At 41.4% G+C, this 15,223-nt stretch overlaps 1 protein-coding gene across 8 annotated transcripts in view; it reads left to right on the forward strand.

The window, feature by feature from the left end:
• The window catches only part of LOC310902572 (uncharacterized protein), an 881,556-nt gene that overhangs the window by 444,317 nt on the left and 422,016 nt on the right, over nucleotides 1-15,223 (forward strand). For all 8 annotated transcript variants that reach the window (XR_014586773.1, XR_014586774.1, XR_014586775.1 and 5 more), the window contains one exon: nucleotides 19-164. Coding sequence is in view for 4 of the 8 variants with exons in the window: in XM_083844327.1 (XP_083700453.1) it covers nucleotides 19-164 (146 nt within the window). In the remaining 4 variants the exon portion in view is untranslated. The remainder of the gene's footprint in view (nucleotides 1-18; nucleotides 165-15,223) is intronic.

Raw genomic sequence — 15,223 nt, forward strand, 5'->3', positions numbered from 1 at the left:
ATCTTCTTCTGTCTGCAGAGATTTAACTTACCGTGAACTAAGCCTTGATCTTACTCCAGCTTCTGTTGAGCTGAATCCTCTAGAGGCCCCCAGAAGCAGTAAGTCTGTGTGGGCAGCGGCTGCAGTGACAAGAATCTTTCTTCCAAGAGGTCATCAAGTCCCAAGTAAGCTATTCCATTGGGAAAAATTATGTCAGAAGTTCCCGGGCTTATGATGCTCCTGCCTTGCAGGCAGCCATGTAACATATCTTCCTTCGGTTCACTGTCGTTACCCTTAGTGTGGGGGATGTGAAGGAGCTGAAGTGGGAATTAACGTCGTTCCCATGTACGTCCTGGGTGTTGAGGTCCACAAGAACCATTGCTGGGTGAATTTCTCTTGAAGCTTCTCTCTGTGATTTCCATGATCATTCATTCACATCTGCGCACTGGCAGGGTCCCCAGCAAAACCAATCTGACCAGAACACAGGGTTGGGTGTGTGATAGCAGTTCTCTGGGATTAGCTGGAGCACTTGGATGGAATTTGTGCTGGCTTTATTCCTTGTAGCTGGCTGCAGGTGATGCTTAATCCCTCACAATGCCTGTGGTGCTAACTTGGCCATTCATCAGCCCTTGAACAAACCACAGCTATCAGCGTGAGTCCATCCCCAGTCGGCAGGGTGAGCTTATTCCAGATCAGTGCTTTGACAGAGCCGTGGCGCTTGTCGGGACGTCCCAGTTGGGTTTATGTTGTTATTGACCATTGCATGAGTTGCCCAAGTTCAAAGGCTGCCTTGGAAAGCTATGCAATGGAGCTTCCTTCGGCCAGGTTTTCTGGCTTCAACCTTGATCTATTCAAATATATCCCGAGCTATCTCCTCCTTGACTTGGAGGATATCTCCGGAAGAGCAGCGTGGGGAAGGTTTTGTTGCAGGGCTGCTAGTGCAGGACTGAGTATGGTGTAAGGGCTTGAAGGTTTGATACAAATGACACCTACCAGGAGCCCAGAATAGGAGAGGGGAGCATGAGAGCAAGTTGAGAGGCAAACTGCTGCTTTTCTTCCCAAGACATTCATTCTAGTGCATAGCTGGTTTTGTATTTTCTATTTAATACGAATGAATATTTCAGCCTCTGTTGAGCTTCCTATTAAAATAAATTATATAGGCTCCCTTATTCATTTCTTTGTGGAATTCAAGATATTCTGACATTGTCAAAAGATAATCTCTTACTCTAAAAAGTCTGCTTTTGTTTGATACAGAAAGGAAGTGATTTTCTCAGTCACAAGGTCAATGGAAGTCCTGAATAAGACACATGTGGGAGCATTAATATTTCTCAAAGGGATGGCTTAAAAAGAGATGTTTTCAATAAGTACAGAGGATTTAAAAGAGCACAGGGAAAGAAGAAAATGAATTGCAAAGTACATTCTGTGTTAAATAATTTTAAATTCATGTAATAAGTACAGAGAAAAAATATGCATTAATCTCATAATGGCATGGTGTGTGTCTTAGTATTGCTGGAAGGCTTGAGGTGATCTTTAGCTGCAGCTCTGGGACTGGGGTGCCCTTGAAGAGACACTGACTGGCATGAGCCAGGTGAAATTGTGTTGTTTTTTTTTTTTTTGTTGGTTGGTTGGATTTGGATTGGTTTCTTTGTTTTGTTTTGTTGATCCTTGTGCAACAGCTCCCTCGCGGAAGAGCTCCGGGTAATGCCTCGGCAGCTCATGGATTTAGGAGTAGAGCAACCCAAGGAAATTCTCAAGTGAAAGAAAGGCAGAAACAAGTTTTCTGAGAATTCTTGTGTGAATGTGGGAGAATGCTTGAAAAGTATAAGCAGTACATTGTTCTTTAAAGAAAAGCAATAACTTTTAACGAAAAGTAAAGTCAGGAATCAGTTTCACTTTCTTTCATTAGTTTTGATTATTTTAATAGTTTTCATCTAACTCAGAAAGGGGAGACCAAGTGTGAATCTGTCTCGTAGAGATCTAAGGAGCATGGCATTCGAACTTAAAACAAGATAGATATTGTTATTGGAGGGCTTTAATAATTAAAAAGTAGATAACTTCTGATCTAAGATTGAACAGGCATTATGCCAATTTGTAGTTGCTTGTGGAGGAATACTTGGTGGCTTGCAATTGCTGCCAGCAGTGAAACCCCAGAGAGTATGGAAAGAATCACAATTAACCTTTTTCATGTAATTTGAATGTGCCAGGCAATGGTAGTTATCTGGTCTGGGCTGAAGCTACAAGAACTTTCAGATGCTTTTTTTGCCTCCAGTTCCTTTTTCTATAGTGTTTTATTTGTTTGTTCGTTTGTTTTCTGTATTCTAGAGAACTATGGGTGGATTTTTTCTCATTTCTTTTTAGAAAAAAAAAGTGCATGCATTTTCACAAGCCAAGAGAAGAGAAATTATACTTGGAGATCCAATTTTATTGAGCCTCAGATCATCTTGTTAGCAGATTTTTGCGTTGTTTAGTGAAAAAATATCGCAATATTTTGTTCATAAGCCAGCAATATCCTTCAGAGAGATGATGTATCTATAGTAGGTAATGGGACACAACTTTGAGGGCATGCATTTAATTCATCTGTGTTGACATACAAGGTGAGACAAGGTTTAGTTCTTGTGTTTTTTTTTGACAGCAGGTGTCTGAAAGCTGGTCAGTTTGCCATTACCTATGCCTCTTCATCCTGACTTACTCTCTTAGGAAAAGTTTCTGTAGTCCTTCAGTCTTCAGAGAGGTTGTAACCCTTAAATTCTTGGCCTAAGCCAAGCTTATCTGAGCAAGACACCCATATTCATCTTATGGTGGCGATGATATCAACTGCTGTAGTCTATGTGAATTTGGGATTCTGTAGTAAACTTGTCATCGCTGCTTTCCTCTGACTGAAAGGAATGCTGGCTCCCTGTTAGAGGTGGGATGGAGAGCAGATGCCAGTAGTCCCAGGTCCCACACGAGTCTTTGACAGAGCAGGGCCTCCAACAAGTATCTGGCATTGTAGGCAAAGGACTTAACCAACTGAGACTTTGTGGTTTTGTCTTCCAAGTCTCTAGTGATTCTCAAAATCAGAACCATCTGTTGTTTAATGTAAAGGATTAGAAATCAAAAAGGATTTTTTCTCTAAGTCTCTCCAAAATGTAATTTAGAAAAACCTTTTTTTTAATGAAAGGATACTCAGAGATAATGCAGGTCTGTGCTGTAAATGGGATATAGTATAAATCCATTGAGTAAAGTTTAAAGAAGCATGGAATTGTGTAGCATTTTTATGGGTCAGGACTTAGTATAATTCCCTTTCTATCTGAAAATGCTAATGCTGAAGCCAGACTTTGGTAATGACATGATTATATCACCAGCTCTAATAATTTAAAAGAAATGGGATCTACCATTATTCTTGCTATGTCTCCTATGTGTAATTATAAATATCAAATTACAGTTTCCAGAACAATTTTAAAACCTCAAGGAAAATTGCAGGAAGTTTATTTTCTTTCATGGAGTGTGTATGGTAAAAAGCAAAGCTGTATACCAGTGGGCACAGGCAGAGGGAGAAGTGCTGAGCTGTTCTAGGTAGGGGAAAGGAACATAGGAAGATACTGTCTGGTGTAAGATGCAACCAGGATGACTGTGCTATGCAGCAATCACTCTCTGAGAGCTGCTTTCTAGGAGAATGCTCAAATTCTCCAGCCTTTTTGGTAGAGGTAGATGCGAATGGAAAGAAAATTCCTACCTTTCAGTTCTTCCCTCTGTGCCAGAGCCATAAATGACAACCCAAATTATCTTTAGTTCTCTTAATCAATTTGGTTTGGTTTCTTAAAATATCAAGTCATATTATAGCTCTGTGTTTTTATTGCTCTGCCTGCTGAGTCGTTCTTTACATTGATAATTTTGCTATGGAATCGCTATATAACCGTTTTGTACTGGATTTACCCTTTTATAGTCGTTTTGGCTGGTAGGCAATCAGATTGTATGTTTATTCAGCTGATCCTTCTTACAGTAGTGTCACTTGCTATCATTGTCTTCAGGATTACCCTGTGTTCTTGCTGAAAGCTATTCTCCAGATACTCAGCATTAATAACTAATGAGAAAGAATTTAAAGTCATTTCAGATAATAGGATCTTTTAGCAAAATCTGTGATTTGATATTTCAATTACTGGTCCCCACTCTCCATTTAACTAAGTCCAGATGTTTTATATGCTGATTATTTATTACCTTACTAAAATGAGAAGGAGAACAATGGCAGTTTCAAGAGGATAGCATACTCTTGTTTGTGTTTCCATTAGAATACATCGTTTGTCATTTTCCTTCTGTGATACTTTCTTCCTTCGTTGTCTGTCTATCGCCCGTATGATTTAGTCTTCTGATGGTAAATTCTTAGTTAAGTAGCCAACAAAAGAAATCTCTTTCCAGGATTGGTATGCTGAAGAAAGTTTAGCACTTGGTGTACTATTGCTGTTTTTTTGGTTTCTTTGTTTCACTACGGGTCTGAAACACTGCTCTTATTACTGAAATCCAAACCTGTCTTATAAAACAGAAGCTTTATCTGTGTACTTTAATGTGTCTAATAAATAGTCAAAGTTAAACAGATACAGATGCTTACTTCTGTTTCATGTGATGGTGCTGTGACAATTGACAAATTCGGTTAGTTTTTTAGTGCAGTCTTCCACTGAAATATACCACCCTAACCTGGGATTTTCTTGGTTGGATTTAGGCTGCATTTCCCTGCTGGTGGAGCTGTACCACATGGACGAAAAAAAAAAAAAAAATTAAAGTCACCGCCTGCAGTTAAGGTGTCTGAAACAAAGATTAAATAGAAATCGTTGAAGTAATTGTCATCTTCTAGGCAGAATGACAACAAAGACAAAGCCCAGGAAGCCAGGTGAGATGTGCCAGAGCTAAGCACTGGTTTCTCACTGCAGCACCGAGGCCATGCTTTGAAATACAAAGAGCAACCAGTGCGTGGAGTGTTTGTGACCATCAGGGGCATACACGCAGAGGTGTATAGACGTAGGCAATGGCTCCTGAGTCCGTCTGCAGTCAGTGAATGCTCTCACATCTGTCACTGTGCATGGAACCGTGGTACCATATGTGGGGAATCTTGGGGCTGCTCCTCCAGCCTGTGCCAGGGCAGCAGTGCTCTGATCGCAGGCACCGAGTGTGGTTGTGTGGGTTGGCTCTTTGAGGAAGCTGCAGCTGTGGGTAGAGCACCAGGCCACCCAGTTTTGAGCTGGAACCATTGTCCTGTGGGCACGGGCTCCCTTGTGCTGAGCATGTAAATTGTGTGGCCACTTAGGTGCTTTGTGATGCTGACAAAATTGGGTGTTTCTCTTCAATCTCCCATGAGAATGGCAGTGATTTCCTGCTTATGTGATGTGATTGAGGTATTTTTCTCATTCTGTCTTCTCTGAATCTCTGTTTCCAACAATCACGGCTTTAGAGGAAACACTTGAAACAAGAAATTTTGGCGCTTTAGATGGATATTATAGAGAAATAATGAGATGGTGCCATAAAGAGAAGAGGCAATGGGGTAACAAACTCAGCTATGAAAGTTAAGACACTGAAATAACTGTTGTCTTGCTATAAAACACACAAAGTGTTAGTGTTGAAAATAAACCTTAGGTGGGAATAGATTAAAAACAGTATTACATGCAGACAGGTCTGTCGGGTGCCTTCACTGTCATATCCCCCACTTGATGTACCTGTGTCTGTTTACCCATTTTTCTGTAGTTTAACTGTAGTTTAACATTATAAATATTTCCTACTTTGCATTCATTTTTCAAAAGTCTTGTAGCTTTAATATTTTAACTTTCAGATGCTGAAAATTCCTCAGGTAGAAGAGCTGGGCTTTTGTTTGCTTTTCTATCAGGATGGGCCATCTGTCTCTTTCTCTGCCATCTCCCTGTAGAAAGTAGCACATTCAAGTTCCTATCTCCACACTGGCACAGAAGAAAAATAACATTTTCCTTCCTGTGATGAGATGTTTTCTAAAAATACTGAAGGTGTGGGAGAAAAGTGGAGAGTAGAATTGACTTCAGAAGAAACATGCTTTAAACATCATGGACTTTAATCTTCTCACTACAGAAACATACAAATGTTCAGACCTGGCTAACAGCCCATGAACATCTCTTCCTGACACAGTTTTGTAACATTTGTACAAAGAAAAAATTGTCCTGGGTTTCAGGGTTTCATCAGAATCAAGTACATTCCCTGACCCAAAATTCTCAGATTTTTTTTTATTATTTTTTTGTCTGAATTGAGATGGGCTCATTTTGTTACTAAAAAGGAAAAGCACGACCCCAGGGAATGAGCTACCCCAGGAGGCTTCCAATGTTCTGTTTCCAACCACCAGCTGTGTTCTTGTTAGAGAAGTGGCTTCCTGTCCAGTGAATTCATTGATTCGGGCTTGACTGTCTTGATTACCACCTAGAGACCCATTCAAAGTGTCTGTTTAGACCCCATGAGCATAAGCCAGTGGCTGAGAAGCTCTGTCCTAGAATTTTTAGCAATACATTATTTTACCTACACAGTGCAGTTCTTTTAAGCTACAAATGATGGTTTATCTTCTGAATCGATGATAGTTATGGAATACAATTGGTCCTTTATAGTGTTGCTTTGATTTTCCATGATCTCCTGTTGAACTACGTTTTGTTTTTATAGCAATTAGGTTTTATTAAATACATTCCTTTGGAGATGGCTGACTTCCCTGGAACTATCCCTAGGCATGCATTTACTGTTGAACACAATAGTGTCGATATGTTTTTGTTTCTTGTTTGTTTGCTTGAGCACACGTAGGCTATTTTCTCAACTTCAGGAGGTTTGGAGAAGTTTCCTTGTGTTTAGCTGTTCCAGTACTTCACACTGATCTTATGCAAGACCTCACTAGAGAAAGCCATTTGTACCAAATATAGAGCATGTAAAAATAGTTGCAAAAAGTAACCAATGGAACAAAAAAGCAAATGCTATTCTTCTTTATATATTCCTGTACTATTTTCGAACTGTATGAAGATCAGGATCAATATTTCCTATTGATAATGGCAATTGGTTTAAAGCTTTCTGTGTCTGGTTAAGTAATGGCAGGCTTTACTTGGAAACAGTCAAGCTAAAGCAGGCCTCTGCAAAGAGTTTAAAAGTTCTGACTGGTATATCCCACATAACTCAGATTGTACGTCATGTGGAACCAGGTAGATAAGGCTGCAGTTTGCTAGGTCCTGCATTTTGGCCACCTAACCTTACTCATAAAAGTGGCCTAGAAGAAAGCTGGCGAGGGACTCTCTCAGGGAGTGTAGCCATGGAAGTGGGAATAACGGCTTTGAACAAATGGAGGGGAGATTTAGATGAGATGTGACGTGAGGAAGAAATTCTTCACTCGGAGCACAAAGCGCACATGGGAATTAGGGCTGAAGATGCACCTTGCTTCTGTTCTTTTCCGTAAAGAATAGAATGAAATTGCCTAAAAAGCAGTGTTAAAAATAAACCCAGGGCACAGGATGGGAGGTGCAGGGCAGTCCCCGTGGCCGAGGGGCAGCCTTTCTCTCTGGCAAGCCAAATGGCCCGGGGGAGCCAGCCCCAGAAAAGGGGCCCTCAGCCCCCCAACCCTCCTCCTTGTCCACGTGAGGGCATCTTCCAGGCCGCTCCCAACACAGCCGCCTTTGGCCACGCGTGGGCCACTCCATCACAGAGGCTTGCTGAGGTCACAGTGGCCACCACTGCCCCGCCTTTGCTGCGGGCCCTATAAAACAGGCCCCCTGCAGCTGGCCCAGCATTCGCTGAGCATCTGGGCCCTCTGACTGCCAGCTTGTGCGGCAGGAGGAAGACTAGAAGAGCAAGGCGAGCAGCAGGCCTCCTTGGTGTGCGAGGACAGCGATGCCGTCCGGTGAAGCACCAAGAAGGAATGCACCTGAGCAGAAGGAGATGTGTCGTGGGCGGAGGGATAGCGCCGGCGGCACAAGAGACACCAGTGCCCAAGGGACCTCTGCTACCTTTCTGGACTTAGAGATTCACCACCTGAACGTAACAAGGCTTTCCACTTGTATTTAAAGCATATTGACACTTTTTCTCTGTCTTGAGCATAGTCATCACAGAGATCTGCTGATTCCCAGCCTTCCTATGACCTGGTAAATATTTTGAGAGGGCTGTAGCCACCTTTAGTTTTTTCGAATATCCTAATCTTTTTGTCAATGATCATGCTTTCTAATTGTCTTGTTATTCTGGGTGGTTCCTTTGGACTTGCTTCAGTTGGTTTAAAATTTGATGGCAATGCGGTGCTATAAAAAGACTTCCTGAGGCCCTAGTCATGCAAGTAAATAGGTATCCAGTCTTTCTGTTACTGTATCACAACCTGAGCATTGTCTTTATCAACATTGTGGTGTTCCCTTGCATTCATTTTGTCAGTGGCATCATTAAGGGTATCTTTTCTTGAGATCCACCGTCTAGGCCCTATTATATTTGGACATTGTTGTCTCCCTCCTGAGTGAGCTACTCTCCTGAGAGTTTTGCTTGCTTGTTTGTTTTTTAATCGAATTTAACCTCTTTGATTTCAGTCCACGTCTCTGGTCAGTGATTTTGAATTCTGTTCTTGTCCTCTAATGCGTTTACAGTCTGACCCACCTTGGAGCAATCCATAGGTTTTATGAATATATTCTGTGTTCCAGCATCAAAGCCATTGGTGAAAGTTTAGAATGGAAGTAGGGCCAATATATAAGTCTGCAAGACTCCATTTGAAAGGCTTGAAGGACATTGTTTGTCTTGGAACAGACTGCTCTGTACAAGGCAAATATAACTTGTGGTGGAAGGTTGATTGAAAAATCTAACTCCATCCCTAAATGAAGTTGGACAAATGAATTGGCTTGGCTGGTGGTGTAACACCTCTTTTACCCCTTTTGCTAATATGCTCTTCTTTTTGCATTTGAGATTTTGGTAGGGCAGTTGTAAGCAGTCAGCACGTACTGTATTGGTGAGAGCAAATCTTGGTAACAAATGCCTGCGTGACCAGCCAGCTTTGCCTCCCAGGCTCTATGAAGTGCTGAACCTCAAACAGTCGTGCTGCTTGCTGGAACCAGTGGATCAAGCTGGCAGTACATTTTTTTCTACTGTCTTCTGCCTGCTGTTGGTGAAACACATAGATAAGAACATGTATTTTCTTTTTAAAATGTATTAGACTACACTTACTCTGTTACAGATGATTTAGGCAACGGCACTAAATTAATTTACATCAGCTAAAGTTCACTGTCACAGTTTTTACCTCTATAGCAATTCACAGAATGGATCTCTCCCCACCAGATCAAACTTTTGACCTATCGATTTCTAAATAAAGTAAGTTATGCTCCCAGTATTTTTAGTTTGGCTTTATCTCTGCCATCTAATTTTGCTTTTGCTCAGCCAAGTGTGACGTGGTAATCTACAGCCACCAAAATGATTTTGATGGCACAAATTCAGTGCTGCTGTTTGTGCAACAGCACGTGCAATGCAGAACATGGTAGGGTTCGGTGTGCAGGTGCTGTTGGTGTGCACCTGTGCGTGGGACTGATGTGTTTATGGTGTCTTCGGTGCAGAGCATCCCTATGTGGCACGCTCGTCAAGCCTGGGGCATGGAACAAGAGCTTATTTTTACCCAGTCGAAGGACTGAATTCGCAGGAAGTGATACATAATGGAATGACCCAATAGGAAGTCTTTGCAGAAAAGAAAATTACTCAAGAATATTGAATTAGTTCTTGCAGCTGTACAATAATGAGATTACAATATTATACATAATTCTAAAATAATTCAGCAAAGATTTACTGCGAATATATGTATCTACTTCTATTTCTTTTAGACTTAATATGTTAAACTACTGTTTCCTTCAACTGTCTTCTCACAGATGGTTTTTGTCTTTAATTAAAATACTGTCATGTTTTGTCAACATTTCCAAATAAACACCCATCATTTTGTTTTTACTTCTGTTTATAGCGAGCAGTTGTGAAATACTTAATTATACATTTTGATTGTTTTGCCCAATTCTAACAGAAAATTTCTTTTGTCCTGTCTCTCTTTCAATAAGAGGATGCAGCTAAGAGTATTCAACTAACCCTATTCAGTAGGATGAATATGATTAGCAATGTGATGAGAATCTAATTGTAAGAAATATGCTAATGTAAGATTTATTTTTACTGAGCCACTTTGTGAATATAAAAGGCAATTTAAATGCATTAGTGACAGTAATGATGGATTTATGTTATAGGTGTGTCCAAAAGTCATCTTTGGCAGTGGGGGTGAATTGTGCTTGGAGATGTATGAATGCTCGTGATGCATTTTCAGAGGATTTGGTACCAGTTCATGAGTAAACATAATCGAGCCTAGATTTTCCAAAATTTCTTTTTTCCCATTCTTTGCAAGAATGGTAGGAGGTGCAGGCTGGGAAGCTGGAGCCCAGCTCTAGGGGGTGCACAGGGGGAAGGCAGATGGTGATGCTGGGGCCCCTCATTTGGGGATGAAAGCAAGAGCTGCTGCTGCTGTTTCTGCAGCCTACACCATTAACAGTGTTTATCGAGGGCACTGGTGGAGGCTGCAGTACGAACCTCGTGCTGTGTCTCACAGTGTAATTTGAGGCAAACAGTATGGTACAGCATCAACAGAAGTTTCTATTTACTAGAAAAATAGTAATAGTCGAAGTTAGTCTGATTAAAATGAAAAGAATTACTTGGCTCATAAATTCTCCAAACTATTTCGTCCACTCATTTTTTCTGTTTTCTGTTTTAATCTCTTTGTGTAATCCTATACTATTAATTCAGATGTCACCTTAAACACTTTATCTTGGTTGTAAACACAGAGATAAATTACTAGTCTGAGTTTTGTTTTATTTCTTAATTCATTCACAAATGCCTCCTACAATAACTGATAGAGGAGATATAAATTAAAAATTTATCCAAGTAAACAAAAAAGTTATATAATTTCGGATGCTGTCAGACCATTACTTGTTTGAATTTTCCGAAACTTTCTATTTTATGTCGGAAGTATATTTTAATGTATACAACTTGATACAGCCTCAGGTGTTATTCTGGTGGCTTTGGGAAGAGAAGCCATTAACATCTCTCTCCCCATCTCATTCAGCACGTGCATACAAACGCGTGCACGCACCATTTGAATTAGCTTGCATCCTGTTCCTAAAACATTCTGTTCTCCCCTTGTCTGGGAGCTTCCTTTCTGCTTGCTGAAGCTCTCAGTCTCTGCTGATTACTTCCTTTTACAAAAGCCATGCTGTTGGAAATTCCCACCTTACCCCTTGAGTGCCAGTAGAGGAATTCATTCCAAATGTGGAAGTAAATTCTGAAATAGCTGATGAACAAAACATTGATATTCGTTCTTCTGGGCTTTCAGCAGCATCTGGGAGATGCTGGCAATACCTTTGTTCCAGATTAGCAGCTTTAGTGAACAGGAGGAGGAGGCAGAAGACTGGATAAGGCAAGTGCATTGGCAAAAGATGCTAAGGGCTGGATCTTTGAGATGCTTCCTGAGTTTGGGGCCCAGCGAAAGTGGATTAATCTGACCTTTTTTTTTTTTTTTCTTTCTTTTTTATATTTAGAGGAATGATTTTCAAAACGAGATCCTGGTATATGGTCTCTGAGCTCTTTGCAACGAAGGCTGTGTGTGAAACCCACAGGAGGTAGGGGTGTATCTAAGACCAAAAGGTTTTGCTTTTTTGTTTCCTCTTCACACCATGGGAATATCACTGTGTGGGTTCACCCTGAGCTGAGGCTGCTGCAGAGGAACTGAACAGCATGATGGCCTTTCTTGCAGTGTTGGAACAAAGTAGATCCTAATGTCTTTTGAAAATTTTGGATGAAGATTGCCATACATCCAATGGACCTGAGCACCGTTTTTGACCTTTAGACTTGTTTTCTTTTTGCCGTGTGAAGATAGCATGAAGGTATTTGTCTTATGTAGGATTATGGGGGCAGCCATGATAGAGGTAGTCTGAACTGTTATTCTTTTATTAGTTTGTGAAACAGTGGGGAAAAAACGTATCTTGCTGTGCAAGGCAGTCTGAGATGTGTGGCTTCCCTTGGTCTTCACTTTCTATCTGTTGCCCACACCTCTTGTCATAATGTAAGTGCTTGGAAAACAAACGGACATATCCTGTTTGTAAAAAGTCAAGTTTTATTATAAGTCCCAGGTAGAAATGTAAGCACGAGCTGCAGGGGTGGTGTGTCTTTCCCAGAAGGACCCAGGAAAGTATTTCTGGCCATTTATTTATTCTCAGAATGGTTCAAGAGAGAGCTACAAGTATAAGCATTCATGCCCCGTGATTGGTGACTAAATGCAAGGGATGAAGGTGGAAGCAGACATAGGTATTCATCACTATGGAAGTTATATTTCACTTGCCAAATTACCAAATCTCATGAAATTCGCTCTTATTTTTACTTGCGGGCTCTGTCACCTGTGTTTGTTGGCAGATGACAGGCTAGCAGGTTGTTAGCATTTCTCACATGTTTGTGTTAGCAGGCCTGAGACCTGTCTGGAAACTTTCTTCTGTTTTTTTTTTTTTTCTTTCTTTTGATTGATAGTCAGAATCTCTTGAGATTCTCTGGGATTTTTAATGCTTTCAGAACTGCTTTTTTTTTTTCTCCTTGCACTGGTTGTTGAGCCTGCCTTGCCTCTCAATTGTTTGACACAAGAGAGGCAGCTCAGGATCTGAATACCAGCTTGTCAGGGAGAGGCCTGGAGAGCAGCGTGTCTGCAGCACCAGGAGGTGCTGGTTCTTCAGGTGTCTTTTCATTACAAATTCTTCAAATGGAGTCTCTGACCTTCAGGGACAAAGTCGGTCCAGGGGAGAACAGGGTCACCTGCCAGTGTAGTAATCTCACAGGTACAGAAACCTGCTGAAGGACCAGCCGTGTGCCCTGTGACACCTGCAAAACCCAGGGGGCAGCACATAAGCACAGGAGGAGTGGGCTCAGTGTCAACCATTTCCTGCAGTGTTTTCACATCTTTAAAGTAATATTGAGACAGAAACAGCCATAACAGAAAAAACGCATTTTTTTAATGTGTATCGAACTGAAACGTAAGCATAAGTGTATCTGAATTAATTACTGTTCTTGTAGAGCTACTGAAGTGGCTGAAGTTCAGCTTCTGAAATAGATCTGTGTGTTAGGCTAGCCCCCGATGGCTGAGAGCTGCTGAAGATGTTCTTGCCATTAAGCCATGTGTATAGCTCCTGGTGGCTGAGGCTCACCCTGATTTGATCCGTGTCTCTGAGGGAGTCAGTCTCTGGCTTCATATTATTATTTTAAAATATATGAATTTTAATTGATGAAGGGTTGTGAAGTATTCAGTGCTCTTAAACAAACTGGTAACAAAGAAATTAAAAACATTGGCAATTATAACCTTTTCCAAAACAAATGCCAGAGTTGTATGATTTCAGATATCAGCAAAGTCCTTCTGTTTTTTTTTTTTTAATAAAGACAGACTGGGTGGGAGAGGAGAATTTAAGGTTTGCAACACTGGCCATGTGCATGACAAAACATAACAAAACCAACCTTCATCCAGAACAGAAGAATTCAGTCTGAAGGTGAAAAAAAAAATATATATATATATTTATATATATATTTATATCTATATCTATCTATCTATCTATATATATATATAGAAGATCTACCCTACAGTCATCTAGGTGGAGAGCTGTCAGCTTTTTCAGTGAGGACTTGCTGGGGATGCTCTGACATGGGCCCAAATCAAAATGGGCAACTGTGTATCGTGGCTAACAGCCCGACACAAATGCTGCTTTAAAGCTTCACAGGGACTATGAAGGGCCACTAACGATCACAGAAGTTGACTTCAATCAATGTTGGTTTGCAAAAAAAAAAAAAAAAAAAAAAAAGCCCCTCTAATTTGTGATGCTAATTGTTGTACGGATGTTTCCATGAATCATGTTTTAGAACTTGTTTCTCCTAATGCTGAGACTGTGAGAGCTGCACACCGAGCAGGAAGGTCTTTTCAGCTGGTGTTTTGCACCAATTCATCACCAGAGTGATGACACTGGGCTAATATGGTACACAAGGCTCTAACGCCAGCAGAGTGCTCGTGAGTAGAGGTGCCGCGGTCATGATTTAGTAGCCCTGTATATTTCATCACAGTGCCAGCAGCCAGTAGGTGCTCGCTAGCGTGACCTCTAGCAGGGAAGGACGGAAGGAATCTTTAAAGCAAGATGAAGATGGGATTAAAAGAAGACAAAAATGAGATGGTCTGTGGTTCTCACTTCTCACTGAAGGGGGAGATTGTTGTTTTCCTTGAAAATGTGCATGAATGTAGGAGAAATTGCCCTTAAAAAGATCCAACTGTTCTTGTGTGTGGCTTAAATTTCTTCTGCAAAATAAGATGGTAACAAGCATGTCTTATTGCTGTTGTGGAAGAGGGTAGAGGAGGCCTCTTTTTTTGCATGGCTTTGCGCTGACACTCCAGGCCGTCTGTGCAGTGCCTCCGAGAAGAAGGTAATACATCAATATCATGAGGCCAGAGTCTGAAAGTTAAAATAAAAACATGAAATCCCTGAAGTTGTGAGGCCTCAGTGGTGGTATATACAGGATGTGTTTTGTGCCCTCTCTATGCTGACCCTTTCCTACAGTGCTGTCCATTCCCCCCATGCTCCAGCTTTCATTTGCTTCCCCATGCTTCTCAGACGTGTGTCTGAGTACGTATCCTGGTACGTATCCAGCCTGGGAGGCAGAGTGGGCGACACCCCTTGTCTGTTGCTGTGCTTCCCCAGCCAAAGCTTTTGTTCCTCTGCCAGCAAAACACTTCAGCAGCGCAGAGCCGTGGGGCAGGAGGCAGCTGTGGTTTGCAGAAGGGCAGAGGAAGGGTGTGGGTTGAAGGCAGAGGGGATCCCTTTATCAGAGATGCTCAAATAGGGTAAGCAGCACCCACTCAGGCACTTCTTGTTGCAGCTGCCAGCAGAGAATGGTCTTAATCTCTTCTGTGGGGCAGTGAGGAGACCTACCGAGAGCCCATCTTCTAAACTTAGAGGAATCATTACGGCCCTTTCCGAGCGCTTTTGGCATTGGGATGCATGGTGTTGTGTGCCTGTGTGTGCACATATCATAAAGAATGCAATATATGTTTCAATCAAGTAGTTGTGCAGATGGAATTGTGCACTTTGCTTGTAAGATAGAAGCAGCAATGTGTTTTATTGATACGATGTAATGATCTAGCAAAGCTTAATTGTAAATGAGACAGTGACTTAACAAGATTTGAAACAGCAGAGTGCACTTGGATATCTACTGCATAGAG

The sequence above is a fragment of the Anser anser genome (assembly GCF_964211835.1).
Source record: "Anser anser genome assembly, chromosome: 7".
NCBI lineage: Eukaryota > Metazoa > Chordata > Aves > Anseriformes > Anatidae > Anser > Anser anser.